Source organism: Fusarium venenatum, assembly GCF_020744135.1.
Source record: "Fusarium venenatum strain MPI-CAGE-CH-0201 chromosome Unknown EDB82scaffold_1, whole genome shotgun sequence".
NCBI lineage: Eukaryota > Fungi > Ascomycota > Sordariomycetes > Hypocreales > Nectriaceae > Fusarium > Fusarium venenatum.
The window spans coordinates 10,733,643-10,754,983 of NW_027072129.1; the positions used below are offsets into that span (position 1 = coordinate 10,733,643).

At 49.7% G+C, this 21,341-nt stretch overlaps 7 protein-coding genes across 7 annotated transcripts; 3 read left to right on the forward strand and 4 right to left on the reverse strand.

Annotated features, from left to right (window-relative positions):
* Positions 1–122: 122 nt before the first annotated feature.
* EDB82DRAFT_565568 (uncharacterized protein) lies at positions 123–3,457 on the forward strand (the record flags this gene model as incomplete). The annotated part of the gene is made up of 9 exons (XM_065609805.1): positions 123–231; positions 295–360; positions 530–1,139; positions 1,204–1,463; positions 1,525–1,611; positions 1,660–1,724; positions 1,781–2,435; positions 2,487–2,656; positions 2,709–3,457. 9 exons carry the CDS (start codon positions 123–125, stop codon positions 3,381–3,383), a joined length of 2,697 nt encoding a protein of 898 aa, XP_065465980.1. The 3' UTR covers positions 3,384–3,457.
* A 1,183-nt stretch (positions 3,458–4,640) lies between these two features.
* On the reverse strand, positions 4,641–5,668 carry EDB82DRAFT_493218 (DASH complex subunit Dad1-domain-containing protein). Its single transcript, XM_025733076.2, has 4 exons — positions 5,369–5,668; positions 5,257–5,319; positions 4,893–5,200; positions 4,641–4,801 (listed from the first exon to the last, which is right to left on the reverse strand). The coding sequence occupies exons 1-3, from the start codon at positions 5,462–5,464 to the stop codon at positions 5,039–5,041; spliced, it is 321 nt and encodes a 106-aa protein (XP_025587681.1). The 5' UTR covers positions 5,465–5,668; the 3' UTR covers positions 4,641–4,801; positions 4,893–5,038.
* EDB82DRAFT_552737 (uncharacterized protein) lies at positions 5,658–12,692 on the reverse strand (the record flags this gene model as incomplete). The annotated part of the gene is made up of 3 exons (XM_065609595.1): positions 5,658–8,075; positions 8,134–12,467; positions 12,503–12,692. The coding sequence occupies 3 exons, from the start codon at positions 12,690–12,692 to the stop codon at positions 5,901–5,903; spliced, it is 6,699 nt and encodes a 2,232-aa protein (XP_065465981.1). The 3' UTR covers positions 5,658–5,900.
* Positions 12,693–13,398: 706 nt separating this feature from the next.
* On the forward strand, positions 13,399–14,898 carry EDB82DRAFT_113543 (Deoxyhypusine synthase). Its single transcript, XM_025733054.2, has 2 exons — positions 13,399–13,870; positions 13,937–14,898. Exons 1-2 carry the CDS (start codon positions 13,658–13,660, stop codon positions 14,798–14,800), a joined length of 1,077 nt encoding a protein of 358 aa, XP_025587679.1. The 5' UTR covers positions 13,399–13,657; the 3' UTR covers positions 14,801–14,898.
* Positions 14,899–16,848, reverse strand: EDB82DRAFT_113597 (uncharacterized protein). Its single transcript, XM_065606978.1, has 3 exons — positions 16,253–16,848; positions 15,877–15,942; positions 14,899–15,820 (listed from the first exon to the last, which is right to left on the reverse strand). Exons 1-3 carry the CDS (start codon positions 16,554–16,556, stop codon positions 14,997–14,999), a joined length of 1,194 nt encoding a protein of 397 aa, XP_065465982.1. The 5' UTR covers positions 16,557–16,848; the 3' UTR covers positions 14,899–14,996.
* Positions 16,849–17,279: 431 nt separating this feature from the next.
* EDB82DRAFT_493230 (NADP-dependent oxidoreductase domain-containing protein) lies at positions 17,280–18,718 on the reverse strand. The gene is made up of 3 exons (XM_025733031.2): positions 18,586–18,718; positions 18,108–18,531; positions 17,280–18,058 (listed from the first exon to the last, which is right to left on the reverse strand). Exons 2-3 carry the CDS (start codon positions 18,345–18,347, stop codon positions 17,396–17,398), a joined length of 903 nt encoding a protein of 300 aa, XP_025587677.1. The 5' UTR covers positions 18,348–18,531; positions 18,586–18,718; the 3' UTR covers positions 17,280–17,395.
* A 311-nt stretch (positions 18,719–19,029) lies between these two features.
* Positions 19,030–20,327, forward strand: EDB82DRAFT_522247 (uncharacterized protein; the record flags this gene model as incomplete). The annotated part of the gene is made up of 3 exons (XM_025733020.1): positions 19,030–19,084; positions 19,142–19,579; positions 19,645–20,327. 3 exons carry the CDS (start codon positions 19,030–19,032, stop codon positions 20,325–20,327), a joined length of 1,176 nt encoding a protein of 391 aa, XP_025587676.1.
* Positions 20,328–21,341: the final 1,014 nt, after the last annotated feature.

A 21,341-nucleotide genomic window follows, 5' to 3' on the forward strand; every position in this document is an offset into this window, starting at 1 on the left:
AACTTTTCATACCACAACTCTTTACCAACATCAAGCTTTATCATCTTGCTATTATCACATTTTGCTATTATCACATCTTGCTATCTACATATCGCTCAAGCTTTTGGAAAAGAGTCGCAACGATGCAGGGATCATCTTCGCTCCCAGCCGCCCTTGGCAGCGGCAAATGGATTGCAAGCTTCCTCGCAAAGAACCGCAACGACGATAACATCTATGCCCGCACACAATCACGTAAGTCTAACGGTGGCGGCAAGACCCTTGAGCCTTAAGAGTATCACGCTGACAGTATTCTAGCTCGAGCTTCCCAGAATGAAGTCAAATTTCAGGAACTCTACCAGAAGGCTACAGCCGAACTACGCAGTAAGTACATCACCCACTCCCTAGAAATGGCGAGCGGACAACACAAGGACGATGAACTGACAAATATTCTAAAGCCGTTTTCCGCAGCACAAAGTCTGCTGATTCCGAGTTGCACGGTAAGCCCTCCCAACACTCTTGTTCGCTTGTTCCTATGACTGATTTTGAACAGCCAGCAAAGCTCTGAAAGAGAACCCGAAGAACACACAGAAACAACAGAAAAAGCCAACTTGGGCTATTCTGTTTGACACAAAGTACGGTAACAAGCTTCACAAGCGTACCCGTTCCGCCCCTACCAACACCCACGTACCTCATGTGCTGGAGACTATTGGCGAGGAGCAAGAAGATCAAGAGTCTTCCGCCCTCAAGTCTTTGGTGAAGGCTGCTCAAGAGAGCGAGCAAGACCCCAAGACTATTACTGTCACTCCCAAGACTACCACTCCAACCCCCCAGAACTCTAACGAACACGCTTCCCAAGATGCGGATAACGCTTCTATTCATACTACCTGCACTGTTATCATCCAACAGGCCACCTTCAACGACGAAGAGGAAGTTCGTGTCAACAATGCACAGAACCAGACATCTACTTCTACTGATGCCCGCAAACCCAAGACCGTCAGCTTTGACCTTCCATCTTCCAAAGAATCCCGCAAGAAGGCAAGCAGCATTACTTCCTCTATCTTCTCTTTCATGGAAAAAGTTGTCAGACTCGGAAAGAGTTCGTCATCTAAGAAGTCTACTAAACCTCGACTGGAGCCCCGACTCGAGCCTTCTGGTTACAAGTAAGTTTTCATTCTCTTCGATTATGATCGGTGATCATGGATGATGCTAACAACTTCTCAATAGAAAAACTATGGATCGTCGTCCTATTCTCAAGTGGAATCTTCCCCAAGAAGACAACGCTATGGGTAATCTAATCAGAGACTTTTCCGGTCCTCTTACCCCCCCTGACAGCCTCGACACCTCTACCCCTACTCCCTCTAATTGGCTAAGTCGAAGCATCACCAACGTATCTGCTTTCGACAATTCTGTTGAAGACCTGATCCCCATGCCGGCCAAGCGCCCAACCTGGGCACGACCAATCTCCGATAGCGAGTCTATGCCAGGTGAGTTGCTGCTGCAATCCTGTTTCTACACTATGTGTCGAGTGCTTGCTAACCTGACTAGACTTTGACGATTATAAAATCCGTAACCCTAGACTCCGACCCAAGTACAAACTTGTCCGTAAAAAGGCAAAGACAAAGGCAAACGAGGGTACGTTCAACATATATACTTGCCCAACCCGCACTGACAAAATCCCAGATGACTCCACAATCATGAGCGATGAAGAAGCTCACACTACCCCCGCCATCGAGACCGAAGATCAAGTAAGTGATCCGCTCCTACGCATCATCAAATAAATGAATCTAACCTTGACCTGTAGGCTTATGAACGCCATCATGCATGCATCCAGCGAGTCAAAGAGCTGTACGACCGTAATGGTATTGACCGAACTGGCAAATTCCTTGAGTGGGAGTCCAAGCAGCGCGAAGCAGTTGAGCAGCGCCAGGTTCGTGAGATGACTGAGGATTTTGAGCAGCCCCCTCAGAACATCCAGACCGAAGACAAGGAGGAGAACGAGCCTCTTCATTCTGAAACAGTCGTTGATGAGAAGACTGCCCCCTCCCAAGACGACACTCAACAAGAAGTGAACGTCAACAAGACATCTACCCAAGAACCCCTTACCCATGAATCCTCTGGCGAGGAGTCCTCCGATCAGAAGTCCCCCGACCAGCAAGTCACTGCCCTCGATGCTACTGCTGCCATCCCCAACAATGAAGTCACTTCAACTGACGCTACTGTTGTCGTCTCTAACCAGGACCCTCAAGACGAGCAACCCGCCGAACACGAGCCCAACACCGGTGCCGTTACAGACGACACTGCCTCTACTTCTACCTGGGAGCACAACGAGGACATCCACTTTCCCCTCGGAGCACGTCTCACCGAAGCTGCCATGGTAGAGCACCAAAACGAAGAGTACTCTGCCTTTTTCAAGTCTCTCCAGAAAGTCCGAGAGAAGAGCCCCGATCGCTTCTGTGGTAAGACTTCTGCCTCTTCTTCCCCTCTGTCAACATCGCTAACTGTCACAGGTCGCCAAGGATCGTTCAGTGTACGCGCCTGGCTTGACCAGACCTACGACAATGAGAATGAGCTGGTAAAAGAGGACCCTACGACCACTCTCTCCCACGACCTCTCTTCCACTGTCGAAGATGAGGACGATGACGACACCCTTTCTGATCTTGGCTACTATCCCACAAAGGTAAGTGTGTCTCCATCTGACTACCGCTCTTGATACTAACATCAACTCTCAGGAAGAGACTGATGCTGCTTTATCCCATCCCAACGCCCCAAAGATTCTTGGCTCAACGCCCCAGGAAGCCAGAGAGATTTGGAACAAAGAGCTTCTATTCTACAACTTGGCCAGGCTGAAGAAGGAGGAGCTCCAATCCCAGGTGCATTTTTCTCTTGCTCGTAACGAAATTATTGAAGACGAGCACGACCGCGCAGACCGAGTTGCTTACCTCTACCTTCAGAAGAAGAAGAAGAAGAAGAAGGCGCAGGAGAATGAGATCGATCGATCCAAGGCGGTTCAGATCCGTCACGTACGAAAAGTCTGCCGAGAATTTGAGCAGGCGCTTCAGGAGGTCCAGCGCCGTGCTGCCCTGGCCAACAAGGAGGCCAGCGATGCTAAGATCTGCTTGAGATACCTTGGACGAAACTATGAGGCCATGGAGGAGAGCATCCATCAGTTGACCGAGACTCTAGGGCATCAACGTGCCAACAACCTCGTTGGCGCCATGGAATTGGTGAGGCAGACCGAGAGGGAAGAGAAGATCGACTACAGCGACATCGAGCGCTTGGATCTTGCTGAGCCGGAGAGCCCAGACTCATATGGCGCCACCGAGTTCATGGCGCGCGAGGCCCAGGGCGACAACAACGTCGGCCCTGAGGCCGAGGATGAGGACCCAACTGCTATCTTTTTTTAAACAATTATATAAAGGATAGAGGGGACCGACCGGTGACATTTTTGTCACAAAGAAAAAAACAAAAACGAAAAAAAAAAAAATTACGAAACAAAAAACAAAATCACAAAGAAAAAAACAAGAACGGTTTACGAATGATGCGCGGAGTACTTACGAAAGATACCCTTCTGAGATTTAGATGGTATGCCTGGATCAAGAAGTTGGAATACAACCTCTTGGCACGACTTGTACTATATGGATTTGGAACGATTTGCACATATTTTTGTTTCTATAGTATTCTAACACTAACGAGAGGAACGAATCTTGAATGACAGACGATTGGAGATGCGATTACGAGCGCCCACGAACGGTTACGATCAACGGTCTTATACACCTAGCACGATTTGCTTTTTGGCACTATTTGTATTTGTATTTTGTATTATACTACTATTACAGCATCCTTTTGAGGACGACGCAGCCGGCCGTGACGATTAGGTTCTATAACAGAAGTACCAGGAGAATACATCTTTGTTGTTTTGCGAACTTGCTATACCATCTAAGAACTTTATACTGAGCATCACAATGGAGGATACCACTGACATCTTCTTTCAAACTCCTATATTAAAGGGCAGACGCAACCAGTGGCATAAAATGTCCAATCCGAAAAAACAAAACATCAACGAATTGGACAGTTCGGAGGCACTGAAGTACACCCGCCATTGGGATCCCTTATTTGGACCGAGAACTTGGCAGAAGAGCGCTTGTCAGATTGACGACCGTCTTCCAGGATCACGGACGACTTTATACTATACTATCTAGCGACCGCAGGATACACGTCTTGCCTCACGATTGACGCAGTGGATACCATCCACTGATTGAGAGATTGACACCAGCACTGTTAAAGATTGTTCCGCTATTCTTTGGACTGTCATCTAATTGATACAACATCGACTATCGCCATGTCGGGCGCCTCGACCTCGCCGAGCCAGAGTCTCCCGACTCCTACGGCGCTACAGAATTTGTGGCTTGCCAGGCCAAGACAACAACGTCGGACCTGAGGCAGAGGACCCGACCGACAACTTTTTTAAACTATATTAAAGAGTAGATGGGACCAGCGACACGAAGCATCACCAAAAAGAATGATATCCCCATACTATTTGGACGATTAATCTGGATGAAGAGGTTGGTGGACAACCCCTTGGGAGTAGCTGGCACAGTTGGAGAACCGATTGTCAGGGTGATTACGAAAGTATCAGCAGCAGTTCTAGACGCATTGTGCATCGAGAGTACGACACAAGTGGTGTCTGAATCAACTTGCTATATCTTAGACTACCTTATGGCCTCCTTACAACCTCTGAACTAAGTCTTTAGACGAGACTTGCACTAGCTCCGAATAGCCCACCTCTGAGGAAGATGTCTTGTACTTTATGTTACCGGACAAACTAGATAGAACTAGATATTAGAATTAAGTAACCAAGACAAATTAATATCCTTTACCAAAACCTTTCCACTCAGTGACATGTACATACATACCTCCTTGACATTGCTCAATCGTAGCCAGCTCAAGAAACCAGCATAACACATGTCTTTGTGGTGCTATTTGTACTTGTAGTCTGTCGTGTATTATTCATTCATTCATATCTCTTTCCACGGGGTATCAAATCTCCAACCTCCTTCCATCAAGCACCCTCATGCTTAACCGTCGTATCCCCCTCCAAAGTCTCATCATGTTTCCCCGTCTGATCAGCCTGATCCGTCGCACCCTCCGCCTTATCATCTTTCCCCATGACGTTCTCAAACTGTGACCAAAGCGCTTCGACCGAAGAGAATTCGTTGCCGACCTAAATCAACTAATTAGCTCAATTACCCATACTGTATCGTAGAAAACTGCTCATACCGCTGTGACTGCCTCGAGAGATCGGTTCAGTTTGTTGATATTGGCCAGAACATGCTCGAAGCTCTGCTTGATTATTAGCACTGGTACTTGTGTGAAGAGAAAGATCACTTACCACTGCAATTTCGCCGAGAAGGACTTCACGTTGCTGTTCAAAGTATGTCTTTTCATGACCGCCCATGGCGGATGCGGATCTGGAATGTGAAGCCATGATGACACTGTTTCTGGGTTTACTTTGAGAGTTTGTGCAAGGTTGTCGTTGGATTAAACGCGGTTGGCGCGTCTTGCCTTGGTGGGGTTGTTTACTTATGGCGGGCAGTTACTTTCTTTAGTGGGGCACTTGTCATGATACAACAAAGGAACGTCCTGAGACACATCAAAAGAAACATTGATAAAGGACAATCTGGTTCTGGGCATTGAGAGATTCTTAAAAACGCTCTATTGTAAAAGGCTGCATTTTTACTTCATGAAAGGCCTAACAAAACGACTCGACTGATGCTATGGAAACATACGCAATATTTATACACAATAAACCTAACACCTTGACGAATTTCAAAACCATCGCCATGTTTGCTTGCACCAAACTCCCCGAGAATGCCAACATCATAACAATGAAGCTCAACATACAATATGGTCATTTAATCGACTCATCTTCTATAGTAATCTGGATGTCTCTCGTATTCATGCGGTCTCAATCCTCCTCTTCCTATCATGTCTCGTGGATCCCTTGGATCTCGGGGATCTCTGGGATCACGAGGGTCTCTAGGATCTCGAGGATCATGGCCAGCGTAGACAGGACCTCCTGGAGGAGGCGGTCCACGTGCATCATAGCCCGCAGGCGTAAAGCTGCGACCAGGCATTTCTCTATGATCTCGTGGCTGCCCAGGGCCAGGAGTAGAAGCATAACGAGGGTATGCTTGCCCAGGAGGCACCTGTTCAGGCCCACGTGAGACTGGAGGTGGATAGCGACCCTGCATCTGATGTTGCTGTGGTGGCATGCTAGCTCCACCTGGGTAGTAAGGGCCTCTTCCATCATCTCTCATGGGCATGTGATGTCCTTGCTGAGGTGGTGGCTGAGAAGGTGGCTGGGATGCAGCCCAAGACGGTCCTGGTGTTTGGGGTTTGGACGAAGGATGTTGAGGAGGCCACTGTTGCTGCGGCGGTGGTTGTGATGTGTTGGGAGGTGGTTGCGATGACCAACCGGTGGGCTGTTGCATGCCGGGATGACCTTGTTGGGCTGGTGATGGCCATGAAGTTTCACGGCCACCTTGGGTGACTTCTCGTGAACGAGGGTGGCCATACTGACCACCCGGTGATCCAGCGTGTGCTGGCTGACCTGTATTGGCGTATGATGTTGGGTATCCCTGATTCTGATACTGAGGGGGGCCTGGGGGAGGGTAGCGGTGGCCACCTTGAGGTGAGTTTGTGCGGCTATGGTTTGCAGACTGGTAAGGGTTCTGCCTGTAGAAGTCTCGCGGGTCTGCGGCGACGGCAGCTTCGTGCGATACTCCTATCGACGCCCTCGAAGTGCCCATGTGCGGGGGCTGGGGAGAATCTGCATAAGTTGGCTTGAGAGGTGGCATTGATGGTGTACCTCGAGCGAAGGGTGAGTATGGTTCTGGCTCCCGCCGAATTTGTGATGGCGGTGCTGGTCCTGGAAGTGGACGGCCACTCATGCTGGTTTGGGGTGGAGGAGTGGGCGACGGCCTTGTAGGAGTGCTTGTCACATCGTTCACCCGCTTGGGCTGTGGAGGAGGATCGTCATTGAGCAGCGACATGATGTTGAGACCTCCCTTGCGAGGCTCTGGAGGACGAGGAGGTGCTGCTGCTGGAGTTTGGACTGGAGTGCCAGACTGAGGTGTAATTGAGCCAAATGTATCGTGCATTGAGCCTGAAGACGGTCGCTGCTGGAGAGAAGACACAGGGCGACTAGTAGGCGTGCCCATCTGAGGCGAGCGCGCCTGGGGTTGCTCGCCCATCAGGTTTCGCACTGGCTGAACAGGAGCTTGCTGCTGCACAGGAGGACCATACGATTGAGGACGACCAGATTCCTGTGGTGGTCTCGACAATGGCTGACCACCGAGGCTTGATTGTTGGCGGTGATGAGAATACGGCTCGTAATGATGAGGCTGCGGTGTCATCTCGCGCTCCTGCTTGACACGTAAAGTTTGCCTTTCTGACTGTCGAGCTAGCTCGCGTTGCTCTTGTTCTCGCATCTGCATCTCCATCTTTTGACGTTCCATCTGAGCGTTGTGTTCCATCATAGCAGCCTCGTTACGAGACGGCTGTAGTGGTTGTGCGGCAGCCAGAGGCCGTTGCTCTCGTTGCTCCACGCCAGGAGGTCTGGAAGAGGCTTTCTGTGGAAGAGGCACGCGTGCTGCAGGCTCGCGTTCGTTTAGTCTAAATTGTTGTACAGGGGCTTGCAAAGGTCTTGGGCCAGGTGACATAACCTGAGTAACTGGTTGAGCGGTAGGATGCTGATTGATAATGGGTTGTTGTGACTGAACAATTGGCTGCTGCTGGATAGGAGCCTGTGCGATAGGAACTCCTCCAAAGTTTGAGAATTGCGGACCACCAGGAGGCTGACCAGCAGGCTCCATCTTGGGTTGTGGTGCTTCACCAAGCATTTCAATTCCTGGGGCAACAGCAAGGGGCCGGGAAGCAGCTGCTGAGCTGTCGTATCTCCTTCCACGCCCTCCTGTTGATGGCTGAGGTGGGTCTGGCAGTTTCTCCCCAGACTGTTTCTTCCTCTCGGCGTCATTAACAATAATCTCCCATTCGGACTTGCCTTGATCCTTTTGCCGGACATAATAATTCTTCACCTGTCATTATTGTTAGCAGCGGAACTTGACCATATAAAAAAAAAACCGGCAGACTTACCATGACAGCCGTTTTAGAGCCCATGTGAGCTGCGATAGCTGTCCAGTCCGAGCCGAACGAGCGCAGGAGATGTGGGAAGTCATTAGATTCAGACACACTCCAGTAACTAGATGCTTGAGTTGGTGCTTTACGCTCTGATGACTGGGGAGTCAAGTTGAAAGTAGCCATTGCAGGCTGAGGAGGTGGGTCAGGTCGAAGTGACGGTGCTGCCATTACCTCCGAGAGTGACGTGGAGGCAACTGGTGGAGGACGTTCTAAAGTCTGTATGGGCTGTTGCTGTACAGAGAAAGGAGGCTGGATCCCGGCCGGGTGCTGCTCGAACTGAGATGGCAGACGATGACCTTCAGCAATCGGCAAAGGAGTCGTGGTACCATCTGTGTTGAGTGCTCTTGAGTTGGATCTCGAGCGGCCCTTGGCAGGTCCTGGTGCCGCAGCCAAAGTCTGGTTTGATTTCGGCGCTTTGGGTTCCTTTTCCTTGGGACCTCTTCGTCTCTTTCTTCCGTCCACCTTTTCGGGATGATCGACCTTTGCAGAACCTCCGCGTCTCCCAGGTGTAGCATTGGGCGTCGAGGCCTCTGTGTCGATTGGAGGTTGTTCAAAGCCCCATGTAGGCGCAGCCGCTCGTCGTGGTCGCCTTCTCTCTCCATTCTCTCCTGTATCGTGGTTTTCCTCTGTCTCTCCGTCGCCGTTGCCCAATTCCGATACCAGTGCACTAGACCTTTGCTTCGCCTTACCCTTTCTGCGCCTCTTAGGCTGCTTCTTGAGTTTCTCTTTCAGGTTGAGGTTCTTCTTGTTCATGTAATAATACTGGATGCAAGAGCCAAAGTTACGGTGCGGGATAGCTTCCGCAACTCTGCCCCATTGCTTGGGTGCCTCCAAGTATCTTTTCTCGAACAGACTGGCCTCTTCCTCGGTGAAGTTATTAACCGGAGGCAAGACACGCCATGCTGATACCAATCGGTCAACAGGCGTGTATCCACTCTTGTCAATGTAATTGGTATTGTCCTTTTCTTCCTGCGTCCACATCATATCTGGGATGATAGCTTCCTTGTCCGTGCGGTACTTTTCCTGCTGCATTCGGAGCTCACGTTCTCTTCTCTCTTCGTCTTCGCGCATCGATGCTTGTAGAACACGTTCCAGGTCTCGCTCGGTTGCGAAACGACGCCCACGGCCACTTCCCTCGTGTTTTGGTTCAGGAGTCACCGTGCCGGTGAATTCAATGCCTGTCGAAACAGAGAACTTTCCACGACTCTTTACAGCAGCAGGATCGTTTGACATAGTAAAGTCCAAGTACTGGTGATAATTGTCCGAGTAGATCTTCTTATCGTGGTCCTGTTCCGCAGACTTTTCCAAATGCAGCTTATCCAAATGCTCAAGAACAAAGCCGTCAAGGAACGAGTCTGATTCAAGAGTGTCCATAAACTCCTTGTCCTGGTCCCAAGGTTGACAGCTGAAGTTAGGAAGGGTATCGATTGGCGGCGTGGTCATATATTGTCGGACAGTATCAACATTCATGAAAGAGTCATCCTCGGACTCGGTTTCGTCGTCGTCAACCTGCGATGGTGTGCTGGGTGGCTTCGAAGCTGTCTCGGTGGTTTGCAAAACAACGTTTGGTGCAATAACAGTAACAGGGGTGTTGTCGCCCTCGATGTGCCTGTGAAGGCTGGCTTCAGACTTGTTTGCAGGTGTCTCGACTTGAGGTTCGGCAGGAACCCTCACTGGAGTTTCGACAGCAGTCTCGTCGCGCTTTCCTGGGGATGTTCCTGAAGGAGTATCATTCGATCTCTCTTTCTGTACTTGCGAGGGTGTTTCGGGACGAGCATCCACAGGCATCTCACTTAGTTTCTCATCTTTTGGTTTTTCCACTGCAGATTCCTTGACGGTGCGTAAAGTCATGTCGCTAATCTCCATAGGTTCAACTGGAAGCTCCTTGATGGCAGTTTCAGGTGTCGCAGGAATGGGATCTCTGACTTCTCTGTCAGTATCAGGCATCGAGGTCTCGGACGCGACTGGTGCAGCCTCGACGGCAGGCTCGTCAACATCCATTTCATCAACCTCCGGTTTAAGTGCTGATGCAATAGGTCCTTGTTTGGCGGTTTCCTCAACAGGCTGCTGTGCAACATCCTCGACAACATCCTCGACAGGCTTCGCGGCAAGTTCCTCAACAGGCTTCTCATTAGAATTTCCTTCCAGATCCTTGTGGGCATGGTCGGCCTGCTGTGCTGGTTTCTTGTCAGGCTGCTCGACAGATTCGTCACTCTGTCTCTGGGCGGGTTTCTCAGTAGTTTTCTCGGTGGATTCTACGGATTTCTCGGGTTTGTCGATAGACTGTTCAATAACTTGCTCAGTCGGCTCTTTGGTGACCTCGGGCAATGGCTTCGGGGCCGGCTCAACATCGGGTTCCTCCGATCCTCTGACATGAATCTCAGGCTCCGGCTCCAGTTCCATGTCTTCCTGATGTGGCTGCTGTGGTGGTTCGGACTTGACTTCATTGGCATTTTCGGAAGTATTTGCCATTTCCACGTCCGACTTTTCATCTTCTTCATCAGGTATGGGTTCCTTGGTTTTCTCAACGACAAGCTTGTTTGCCGCCTCGGGAAGCTCTTCCACCATCCTGAGCAGTTCATCCTGTTCCCCGACAATCTTAACCATAGACCCGTGAGAAAGAGCCGCAAACCGAGCCATGACCCGAGTTGGCAACTTCGGCCCCTCAAGCTTACTCAGTTCAGCCTCCGTTTTCCCAATTTCCATGTCAAAGTAGTCGGCCATGTCGTCGTCGTCATCGGATTCCGAGTTCTGTTCCACGGGCGCTGGTTTAAGGGGGACTTCAAACCTGACCACCTTGATAGCTGGTCGAACACGCTTCCGCTTTGGTGCTTCTTTGGGGGGTTCTCTCATCTCCCTCGCGCGATCCTCGGATACCTGGCTGAATCTGGGCATGTTCTCCATGGTAGGCGATGGACCAGAACGATAAGAATCCCGCCTAGAAGCATTAATAGGTCGTGTGTCTCTGTCGATTGATGCTCTTGCTGATTGAGATTCTCGCTCGGATTTGACGGTGATTTCTCCTGGCTCCGCGCTGTAATTAGACCGAGCCCGGTTGTCATAATGAGTGTCTGATTTTGCATCGCTACTACGCGGTCGTCTCTCATCCTCGTTATAATGATCGTACTGAGAACTACCACGTCGCATAGCCGGTCGCTGCTGTACAAAACTCGGGGATCTCATCATCTTTGGCGAATCGGGTACCTTTTTAAGGTTTGGGTTGATCCATTGCTTGCTGGAAGGTCTTGGAGGAGGAGGTTGCTGGGCTCGAGGGCCGACCGGGATCGAAGGGCCATCATGCATCATTGCCTTGCCCATGCCCATGCCCACGGGAGGCATAGCTGGATCATGTCCAGCTGAGGGCGGCCGATCGCCGAAAGCCCGGGGTGCGGTAGGTGGTATCTTCGTGGCAGCGCTGGCGGAAACATATCCCTCTCCCATACTTAGCCCTCGGCTAACCGAAGATCCAAAGGTGGGAGCAGATGGCACAACAGGAGGCGGCGGCGACACTTCTTTACTAGAGAGTCCTGAATCATGACCAGCGTTGGCGCGAGCTTCCATCTTGTTTCTGAACAATTCGCGATCTCGATTGTCTCCGCGTTCGTCTCGGATGTTGTGTCGGGCCTCTGGGTCAGCATAACGATCCATGCGTTCCATGCGGTCTCTATCATCACGGTCCCTACCCCATCGACCCTCTTGAGACCGACTTCGTGGGTAGCGGTCGCCCCTATCGTCCATATATGGTCCTCGTCCACGCCCTCTTTCTGAAGTCCAATCTCCTCTTCCTCGCCCACGTCCTCGATGAAAACCTCCACCGCGAGGATAAGGCGCCATGTTGAATTGGGGATCAGAAGATGATGATCCTGCAGAAGGCGGTCCCCCATCTCGAGAGCCGCGCCTGGACCTATCTGCGTCTACACCCAGAGGTCCATCACGGTCTCTATCTCGGAAGTCTCGATTAGGCGATCTTGCGCGACCGATGGGAGAACGACGTGATCGGAAATCTCTAGGCTCACGCCACTCCCTCTCGCGATCACGCTCACGGCTTCGGTCATCGCGATAACGATCACGAAAGTCCATGTCCCTGTCTCGACCCCGATCTCGGCTATCGTCCCTTGAAGACCATCCGCGACCGCGCCCTCGACCCCGACCTCTAAATTCTCCTCCAAATCCTCCGCCACGGGGTCCACTAGGTGCGTCGATCAAAGCTTTTGGGCCGCGAGGAGGCTCGCGCCGCAATGGGTCGCCAAAGTCACGGTTGGGAGGAAAGCCGCCATTGCCTGCTCGAGCTTCAGACGGTCGGCGTCTGTCACCGTCGGGGTACTGAGCGCCTCTGTCGAATCGGTCGGGTGAGCGATCGCGCGGCGATCTAGATCGTTCGTAACGTGAGTATCTTGAGGCCCTATTTGACGATGATTGTCAGCAATCATGAGGTCGCCTAAAAGGCGAACGACTTCGGTGCCTCGGGTCACGATCTTTTTGTCGATGCCTTTTTCGCATTTGACTGAAATCATAGAGCCGTGGGATAAAAAGTTGAGGTCTTACATTTTTCAAGGGCCGTGGGAAACCCGAGGGAGCTGTAGCATGCAGCCCATACACCCGAAAACTCAAATGCTATGCTCTTTTAAGATTCCACTAATAACTCTAGATGACGAGACTTTGCTGAAGTATACTGCTTTGGTGAGGGGACGACTGAACTCTGAACTCGATATGTCGTCGTCGTTGGTCGCGTCGTGATCACGAAAAGCAGTTGGATTGGATGGTTGAATGGGGTATCAAACGAAAAGTCGAAAGGCGTATAACGAACGTATTAGCGATATCGCATCGAAATATTAAAGGCGCAGCGATTATGGGGCGATGAAAATGAGGTTGCACCGTAAGGGCGGCAGTGCCTTTTGCGATGGATGAATGCAGGTTTGGTGAAGGTTTGCAGGATCAAAGATAGGACAAGCCTCAAGCGTGCAGCCTCAGTTCGTGGCCTTAGCGTAAGCGACCCCATTGCTCTGCTGCAAATTAGGATGGACGCATTGTCGCGCGGCGCTTAGTGGTGGACGAGAAGACATGAAAGGTGCCCTTTCCCTTTTCAGTTGCATCTTCCAGGGGGTCAGATTTGCCGCGAGACGCTAGACCCTGAATGGCCAGACTTCGTTGTGGAGCGATAATTGCACGCCTCTTTTCCGTTAAAATAGACCCCGCCGTTTTATAGGTGTCCAATGTGGAGCTAAGAAACGGTACAGAAGAAAATCATGAAAAATAGTTATAACGGCCTAACAAAGGTTTGGGGCAAAATAAGAGTAAATATTCATGGAAAATATATTTCAAGAATAATCTTTTCTTCGCGTATCAGCTGTTTTGATCAGACTCCGGAACAAATCAAGTGTTTGGCCGAGTCTTGACTAAGCTTCCCTCACTATCAAAATTTGTGTTATCCATATTTTCAACTTACGACTTAAAACTTACGACTCACACTTTTACCACAATGGCTTCCAACTCTGATGCTCCGCCCTCGGCGGCCACAGAGGCCGTCCTAGTCAAGTCCGAAGAGATGCCCAAGGACGCCCAGAAAGTTGAGGAGCTGGACTTTAACAAGCTCAAGGGTCCCATCACTGCAGAGGATCTCTTCGAGGGCATGCGCCACATGGGGTTCCAAGCGTCTTCCATGTGTGAAGCTGTGAGGATCATCAACGACATGGTGCGCTGCGCTCCACTCGGGTCTTCTGAGACATGATCAAGAGCCAGGCTGGCTAACAGTTTGCAGCGTGCGTGGAAAGACCCTGAAACCGGTGACAGGACCACCATTTTCCTGGGTTATACTTCCAATCTCATCTCGTCGGGTCTTCGAGGCGTTTTGCGCTGGCTTGTAGAGCACAACCATGTCTCATGCATCGTCACCACTGCTGGCGGTATCGAGGAAGATTTTATCAAGTGTCTAGGCGATACCTACGTCGGTTCCTTCAGCACCCCTGGAGCTGACCTCCGTCGCAAGGGTCTCAACCGAATTGGAAATCTCGTGGTTCCAAATGCCAACTATTGCGCCTTTGAGGATTGGGTCGTTCCTATCCTTGACAAGATGCTTGAAGAGCAAGAGGCCAGCAAGGGTACAGAAGAGGAGATTAACTGGACACCATCCAAGGTAGTCCACCGCTTGGGTAAGGAGATAAACGACGAGCGATCCGTCTATTACTGGGCGTATAAGAACAACATCCCTGTGTTCTGCCCCGCCATAACCGATGGCAGTCTGGGTGACATGCTCTACTTCCACACTTTCAAGTCCTCGCCTCAACAGTTGAAGATCGACCTAGTCGAGGATATCCGTCGTATCAACACGATTGCTGTTCGAGCCAAGCGAGCCGGTATGATCATTCTCGGAGGTGGTATCGTCAAGCACCACATCGCCAATGCTTGCTTGATGCGCAACGGCGCTGAATCGGCTGTCTACATCAACACTGCACAAGAGTTTGACGGTAGTGATGCGGGTGCCAGACCAGATGAAGCCGTGTCATGGGGCAAAATCAAGATCGGGGCGGACAACGTAAAGGTCTACATGGAGGCCACCGCTTGCTTCCCCTTTATTGTCGCCAACACCTTTGCAAAGGACATTGGGAAGGGCGAGCAAAAATAAAAAATATGATAGAATATAAAAAAAGACTTATTAAAAACCACTTGCGGTACGTTGGTATTTTTAATACAATGCTGAAACGCTTCAAACAAATAGAGCGATGCGAGCCCAAGAGCCACCGGCCTAGGACACGGGTATAGGTTCCAGTGGCTGCCGTTTTCATGTGGTTTCTTCCGAATTCCTTGGCCCTCCCAGTTCCTTAGGTTCCAGCCAACCGTGCTCTGTCCATTGATTCGGACCTTGTCTCCCCAAAATCGCTCCAGATCTTGGTATTCATCTCTGCCTTCGTTACTGGGTTCTTGTCGATGTCGTCCATGCGATCCCCCTTGGGGGTATCATCTGCGCCATCTATTTCCGACTCCTGTGCCTTTTGCGCAGCCAGGGCCGCTCGCCGCTCAGCTCGTTCTCTGTCGATTTGACCACGAGGTCTACATCGACGCTTGTTGGCCATGCGGCGCTCCTCCTTGGCTCTGGCAATTGCATCCCCCTCCTCTTGTCGACGCCAGATCTCGGAGAGGTCAATTGTATCCTTTCTCATCATCTCGATTTCTGCCAGGCCCGCTTCAAGTCTTGGCCAAGAGCTCTTCTTTCCTCCCTTTCTAGTCATGAGCCACACGATAACTTCGGGTGCATGGACAGTTCCATCTGGGCGTCGGACTTGCATGCAAGCATGAAGCCAGAAAAGGTCAGAGGTTCGATCAGGTCGAGAAACAGGATTTGGTGGAAAGTGGGGAGGAATAATAGGGCTTTCGTCACTTGTATGGGACGTGTTGCTGCAACGTCTCTCGGTCGCATTGCTGTTTGGGCAAGAGATGGATTCCTCAAGATGATCTGTCGGAGAAGTAGCTGGGAAGTGATCATGTTTTGTAGTTTCTGGAGTAGGCAAGATGGAGTAACTTTCTTTTCTGGGCGCTATTCGGGAGGTTTCGATCGAATCTGGTAATGAACTCTTTTCAGATAACACGGGTTCGGTCTCTTCAATACTCTTGATAGGCACTTTAGGCTTATCCATTATAGAGAGATCTAGAAAAAATGTCAGAAAACATACAGCATAGCAGGTACAAACAAATATGCAGTACTTCTCCTACCAGGCCGAAGGCCAAAATCTTGCTCAACAGCGGCTCGACGAATATCCATAACAGAATCTATAATGAAGAGTGTCAGTAAGTTATAAGTACCCGATGAATTGAGCACCCACATTCAAAACGTGTTGAAGGCTTGCGCAAAGGGAGAATGAAGAAAATAATATTTAGGAAGAGGTGTTGCTTTCGTCTGAACTGTAAATCAGGCGGAGAAAACATCGCAGAGAAAAGAATGGCGTGAATAAATATATAAAAGAGGAACTAAGGTGTAGTCAATGCAAAAGTTTGGGTCTGAGTTGGAGTTTTAAACAGGCAGTGCACCAGTTGCTGTCACTGGCAGAGAAATCCACGCTGGGTAATAAATTCGACTTACCATTGGACATATCCTCTGGGCCTTTTTCTACCAAGCTCTCGGCGTCCTTATACTCTTCTTGAGCAATTTCCGGGGATGGCGTTGGCGAGATATCGGAAGTTAGAGCTGGTGACTGCAGAGCATGCTTTTTGCGAGTCCAGTTGTTACCCTTCTTCCTCTTTCTTTTGGGCTTTCTAACTGTTTGCGGCTCCGAACTTGAGGTAGACAAGGGACTCATTGGTCCCTTATACTCTGGGCTCTTAGTCTGCATTTCAGGCGTAGGACTGCGATCTATGGTCACTGTGTCATCGTTTGTTGGTAACATTGTTGATCTGAACAGTCGGGAGGCGGTGATACAGATAGAAAGGCGTGGAAATGGCCTCAAACTTCGATATTCTTGGTAAAATAAACAATTGTAGTGGCGGAACCAGTTGGACTGTAGTCAATGAAAAGATGAAGATTGAAAAGACAAGTATGAGAGAGGTGGAAGGGAAGAAAGAGGGGCTCGAAGTTAAAGAAGGAAGGACAGAAGGACTGGACAAACCCCGAAGAGCAGGAGCAAAAGTCAGCGAGAAGACTTTTCTACATGATTATCCATTTTGTAGTTTAATTTAGGCATAAAACCAAGAGTGAAAGGCTAACATGAAGAAGAGCAAAAGTGTCTGCCTTAGTAGCTATGACAATGCAAACGAATATGAAGATTGTCTCTCACTCCTTATTGGTGAAACAGGCATCCAAATCTGCCTATCATGACTAAGAAGATGTCTACAGCCGCAATGTATCCAAAGAGCTTCTGATGGGTCATTCAGTTTTATGAAGTTGTACTCAACATAATGCGCTTCTGGTTGCACAGCATGATGCTGTAGAGCAGAGTTGAGTTTGGGTGGGGATAGAACAATAAGTCTTTATGGCAAAGTCAGACTCGATATGGATTCGGCTTGTACTCTTGAAATACACTGTATTTATACACAGGCCGAGAATAGAGAGCCACGTCCCTCAGGGTATCAGAAAAATTGACTGCTGGAAGCATAAGAGACGAAAATAGTAAGACACTCTATGCTTCTTAGGGTAGAGTTCTTAGACTATTTATTTTTATACCCTAAGACTTAGGAGGCCATTTTTTCTGCTACCCAGTAGACGTCTTACGGCTGTAGGGTATAATTTTCAAGCATCCCCGATACTTTGCTTAAACTCAGCCAGAGCAGAAGCCCACTCATCTGCGCCACTCCCCTCCGCCCAAGAAGCAACCTTCTCAATCCCCTCAAGATCATCCTTCATGTGACTTTCCTTTGTCGTTCCATCCAGAACTGCAATGCCTTCAAGACACAAAATAAGAGCATAATGTGCCGCCACAGGGGCAACACCGGCTTTTTGTGCGATCACCCTGACAGGCTTGCTGACAACGAGTTTCGGATTACTGGTGATTGTCCAGAAAGACTGGAACGCAATGTTTTGCCGTCGACAGTAAGCTCTGAGCTCTACATCGAAGTTCGTGTCCGGGTGAAAGGAATTTTGGACAATGCTTGGTTTCACGGTGACTGTATCGTTGAGCGCTTGGAGATCTGGAAGCTTGGTGTTGGAGATACCCAGATTGCGAATCTGGCGGGGCACGTAGGTTTCCAGAGTCTTCCATGCCGTGATAGTCTCATCCGTGGTTCTCAGGTGGGTATGCAGAAGTACACAGTCAAAGTAGGGTTCCTCGCCCTCGATTGTGAAGTACTTAAGTGAAGACTGCACAGACTGATGAACTTGATCAACAATTGGTGCATCGAAATCATAAGGTGCGTTTTCATTTTGGTTGGCCGGGGGCGAATATTTAGTTTGGATCTGCGGTAAAAGTCAGTGAGTCTTGTGCACTAAATATAAAGAAACTTACAAATAGCCCTTCACGCTTTATGATGCCGTCTCTGATAGCTCTTTGTACACCTTGCCCTACACCTTCTTCGTTGTAATGCTTGGGCTGGCCAGCTGTGTCGACCCCGCGGAACCCATATCGCAGAGCAGTATGAACAAGGTCAGCTGACTCTTCCTTCTTCCATGCTGTACCGTAGATGAGTTTTGGCATAGTAGTGGATGAGCTCTTGAGGGTGATGTCTTTTGCTAGTTTCGTGGCCATGATGAATGATATCAATGAATAAATTGACTGAGAGGTGGGTGAATAAATACGTCGAGTGTTCTTAGTTATCAGTGAGAATAAATCGTACGATACCTATGTTACACGTGGCGACGTTGAGCGGAGATGCAACTCAACATTGGTGATGTTGGATACGACATGTTGAGAGCCTCAAAACGACCCTGCACTATATATGGTGTTAATTGCAACGACATGAGCTACGATGAGCTGGGAATGGCACGGGAATAGATTCGCTGCTACGAGCTTTCTCCCCCGCAACGCGGGGTTCTCGTGGGGAAGAACATGTGTAATAATAACATTCACTCATTATATCAGGTGAGTTGAGAAGAAATTTGAAGTTCTAAAGTTTTTTGGTTCATTTGTTAGAAGAAATAAAAGAAGGCCAGAAACAATTACTTCCAGGTTATATAGGCTAACGACCGGGGGACCGGGTATTGTTACCGGGCATGTAAAGTGTAGCAATTTCACAGCCAACTATCAACATCATTGGATTAGATGTTGTTGATGCCCCGCCATAGCTCTGAGGGGTTGCAGCTCACCAGGATAAAGTCACGTCACTGACTGAAAAGAGTGCATATGGACAAGATTCAATTCGCGCTTTTCACTCTTAAGCATATTCTGCACATAAACTACAAGCTTCACAAACCATAGAGATATTATCACCATGGCTCCTTATACTGCTAAATGGGGAATCTTGGCCACTGGTGGCATCGCTGAATGTGAGTGTAAATTCATATCGCAAATCACTGCCTACCTAGTCTAATCATCACCACCAGGCTTCACCAAGGATCTTCTCACAGATCCTTCTGCCCGAGAAGTCAACGACGTCCAACACGAGATTGTTGCAGTTGCCTCTTCTAGTTCCGTCGACCGAGCACGCGACTTCATCAAAAAGATCGATGGCCCTTCTTCAGCTGCTGTCTACGGTTCATACGCCGAGCTTGTCGCTGACCCCAATGTCGATATCATTTATGTCGCTACCCCTCATAGCCACCATTTCCAGAACGCCATGCTGGCACTGGAGGCTGGAAAGAACGTTCTTTGCGAAAAGGCCCTTACTGTGACTGTCGCGCAGACTAAGAAGTTGTATGAGGTTGCCAAGTCCAAGAACCTCTTCTTTATGGAGGCTGTCTGGACACGATACTTCCCTCTTAGCATCAAGGTGCGAGAGTTGATCCAGTCCGGGGTCATCGGTGATGTTTATAGAACTTTTGGTAAGCATCCCCATTCAGCTCCTCTGACACTCTTCAACGCAATGGTTTTTAACTCACTCTTATAGCCGATCTTTCATTCAATAAGAACACAGACAGTGGCGACCTCGAGTTCCCTGATTCGAACCGCATGGTCAACCCCGATCTTGCAGGCGGTGCCCTACTCGATCTCGGCATTTACTCCTTGACATGGGTTTTCCAGTCTCTCTACCACGTTCAGCCTGAAGCCGATAAAGAGGCGCCTAATGTCGTGGCTTCCATAAACAAGTACCGAACCGGCGCAGACGAGTCAACAAGTATCATCTGCCAGTTCCCCAAGCACAGGAGTGTCGGTATTGCAACCACCTCACTGCGCATCGCAACAGACGTCGATGGCCACTACACCGGTGGCCCAGCGATCCGAATTCAAGGTTCCAAGGGTGAGATTCAAGTTACAGGTCCTGCATTCAGACCTACAGAATACAAGGTCATCAAGTCAGACGCCCACGGCAAAGTCGAGGTGGTGACCTGCCCGATCCCTACAGACCCCAAGCGTAACGACTGGGGTCACGGTATGTTCTGGGAGGCTGACGAGTGTGCGCGATGTTTGCGTGACGGAAAGAAGGAGAGTGCATCGATGCCTTGGTCCGAGAGTATTGCCATCATGGAAGTCATGGATAGTGCGCTGAAGCAGGGTGACGTGAAATACCCTGAGCTCATCACTACTGATGTATTTGACGCCAACAGCCCTCTCAACACTGGCAAGAAATGAGCTGTATAACGTATAGTGCTTCAAATAGCCATGAGATAAGAGTCGGGACGATGTGATATATACAAGGATGTGCCGAAGCATTGAATAGTGCCGCCACCCTGCATCGTGATTAAGACACGAATACAAGATTCGCATAAGATGCATACTACGTGCACTGTTACGGGTGGTGAAAAGTCCCGGCGCTACGCGCGGGAGAGTGAGATTAACGGTTCATGTCAGATGCAGCTGCCATCCATGACAGGGGGGCTGTCCTTTTAGATTGCTGGCAATCATCAAACGTGCGATGGCTGTTTTCTTAGTCAAGCCATGGGGGACACGGGAAGCATGGCGTGGCATTCTAAGACATTTTCGCGCAATGTTTGCCCCCTTTCGCAACCAAGGTATCTGAATAGGGTGAATGGGCTAGGATCGCTCAGGCAAGGCACCAATTTCTGAGCAGGTCCTTTGAGGCCTGAAAAAACGGACTCGGAGTCTGTTGGTCTCGACCTGAGATGACGTGCAGCCCTGCCTGTTCTTCAGGCAAGCGAGCGAGCGGGAGCACCCATGCCCACCCACCATGTGTGTCGCGGATCCCTGATACGAACGCTCTCATCTGCTGAAGATATGCATTATGCATGCAGCACGAGGGCTACCTTGGATGACACGCGAGCTGCAGTAGAGGGGGCGTACAAGCCACCAAGAGGGTGTTCCATGGCTGACTGATTTGCGGAATTCTTTCAAGGGATTGGGTGGTGAGAATGTGAAGATGCGATGTGATACTTAGTAGACAACGATCCATGTATGAAGAGAGATGAGATTGTGGGGTCAACGATATCAAGACCCCCAAATTGAATTGAAGCTTTGAGGCCTGGAAGCGGATCCGAGGTGTTCGTGACCAGGGGCCTCAAAATCTGACAGGGGGAGGATTAGTTAACGTTTGAACTTTCTAATTGTCAGTTATCATGTACGTACCATAGAACCTACCATATCTGGGTAGTTCGTTCGAGCTTCATCCAGACCTCATTACGTACAGAG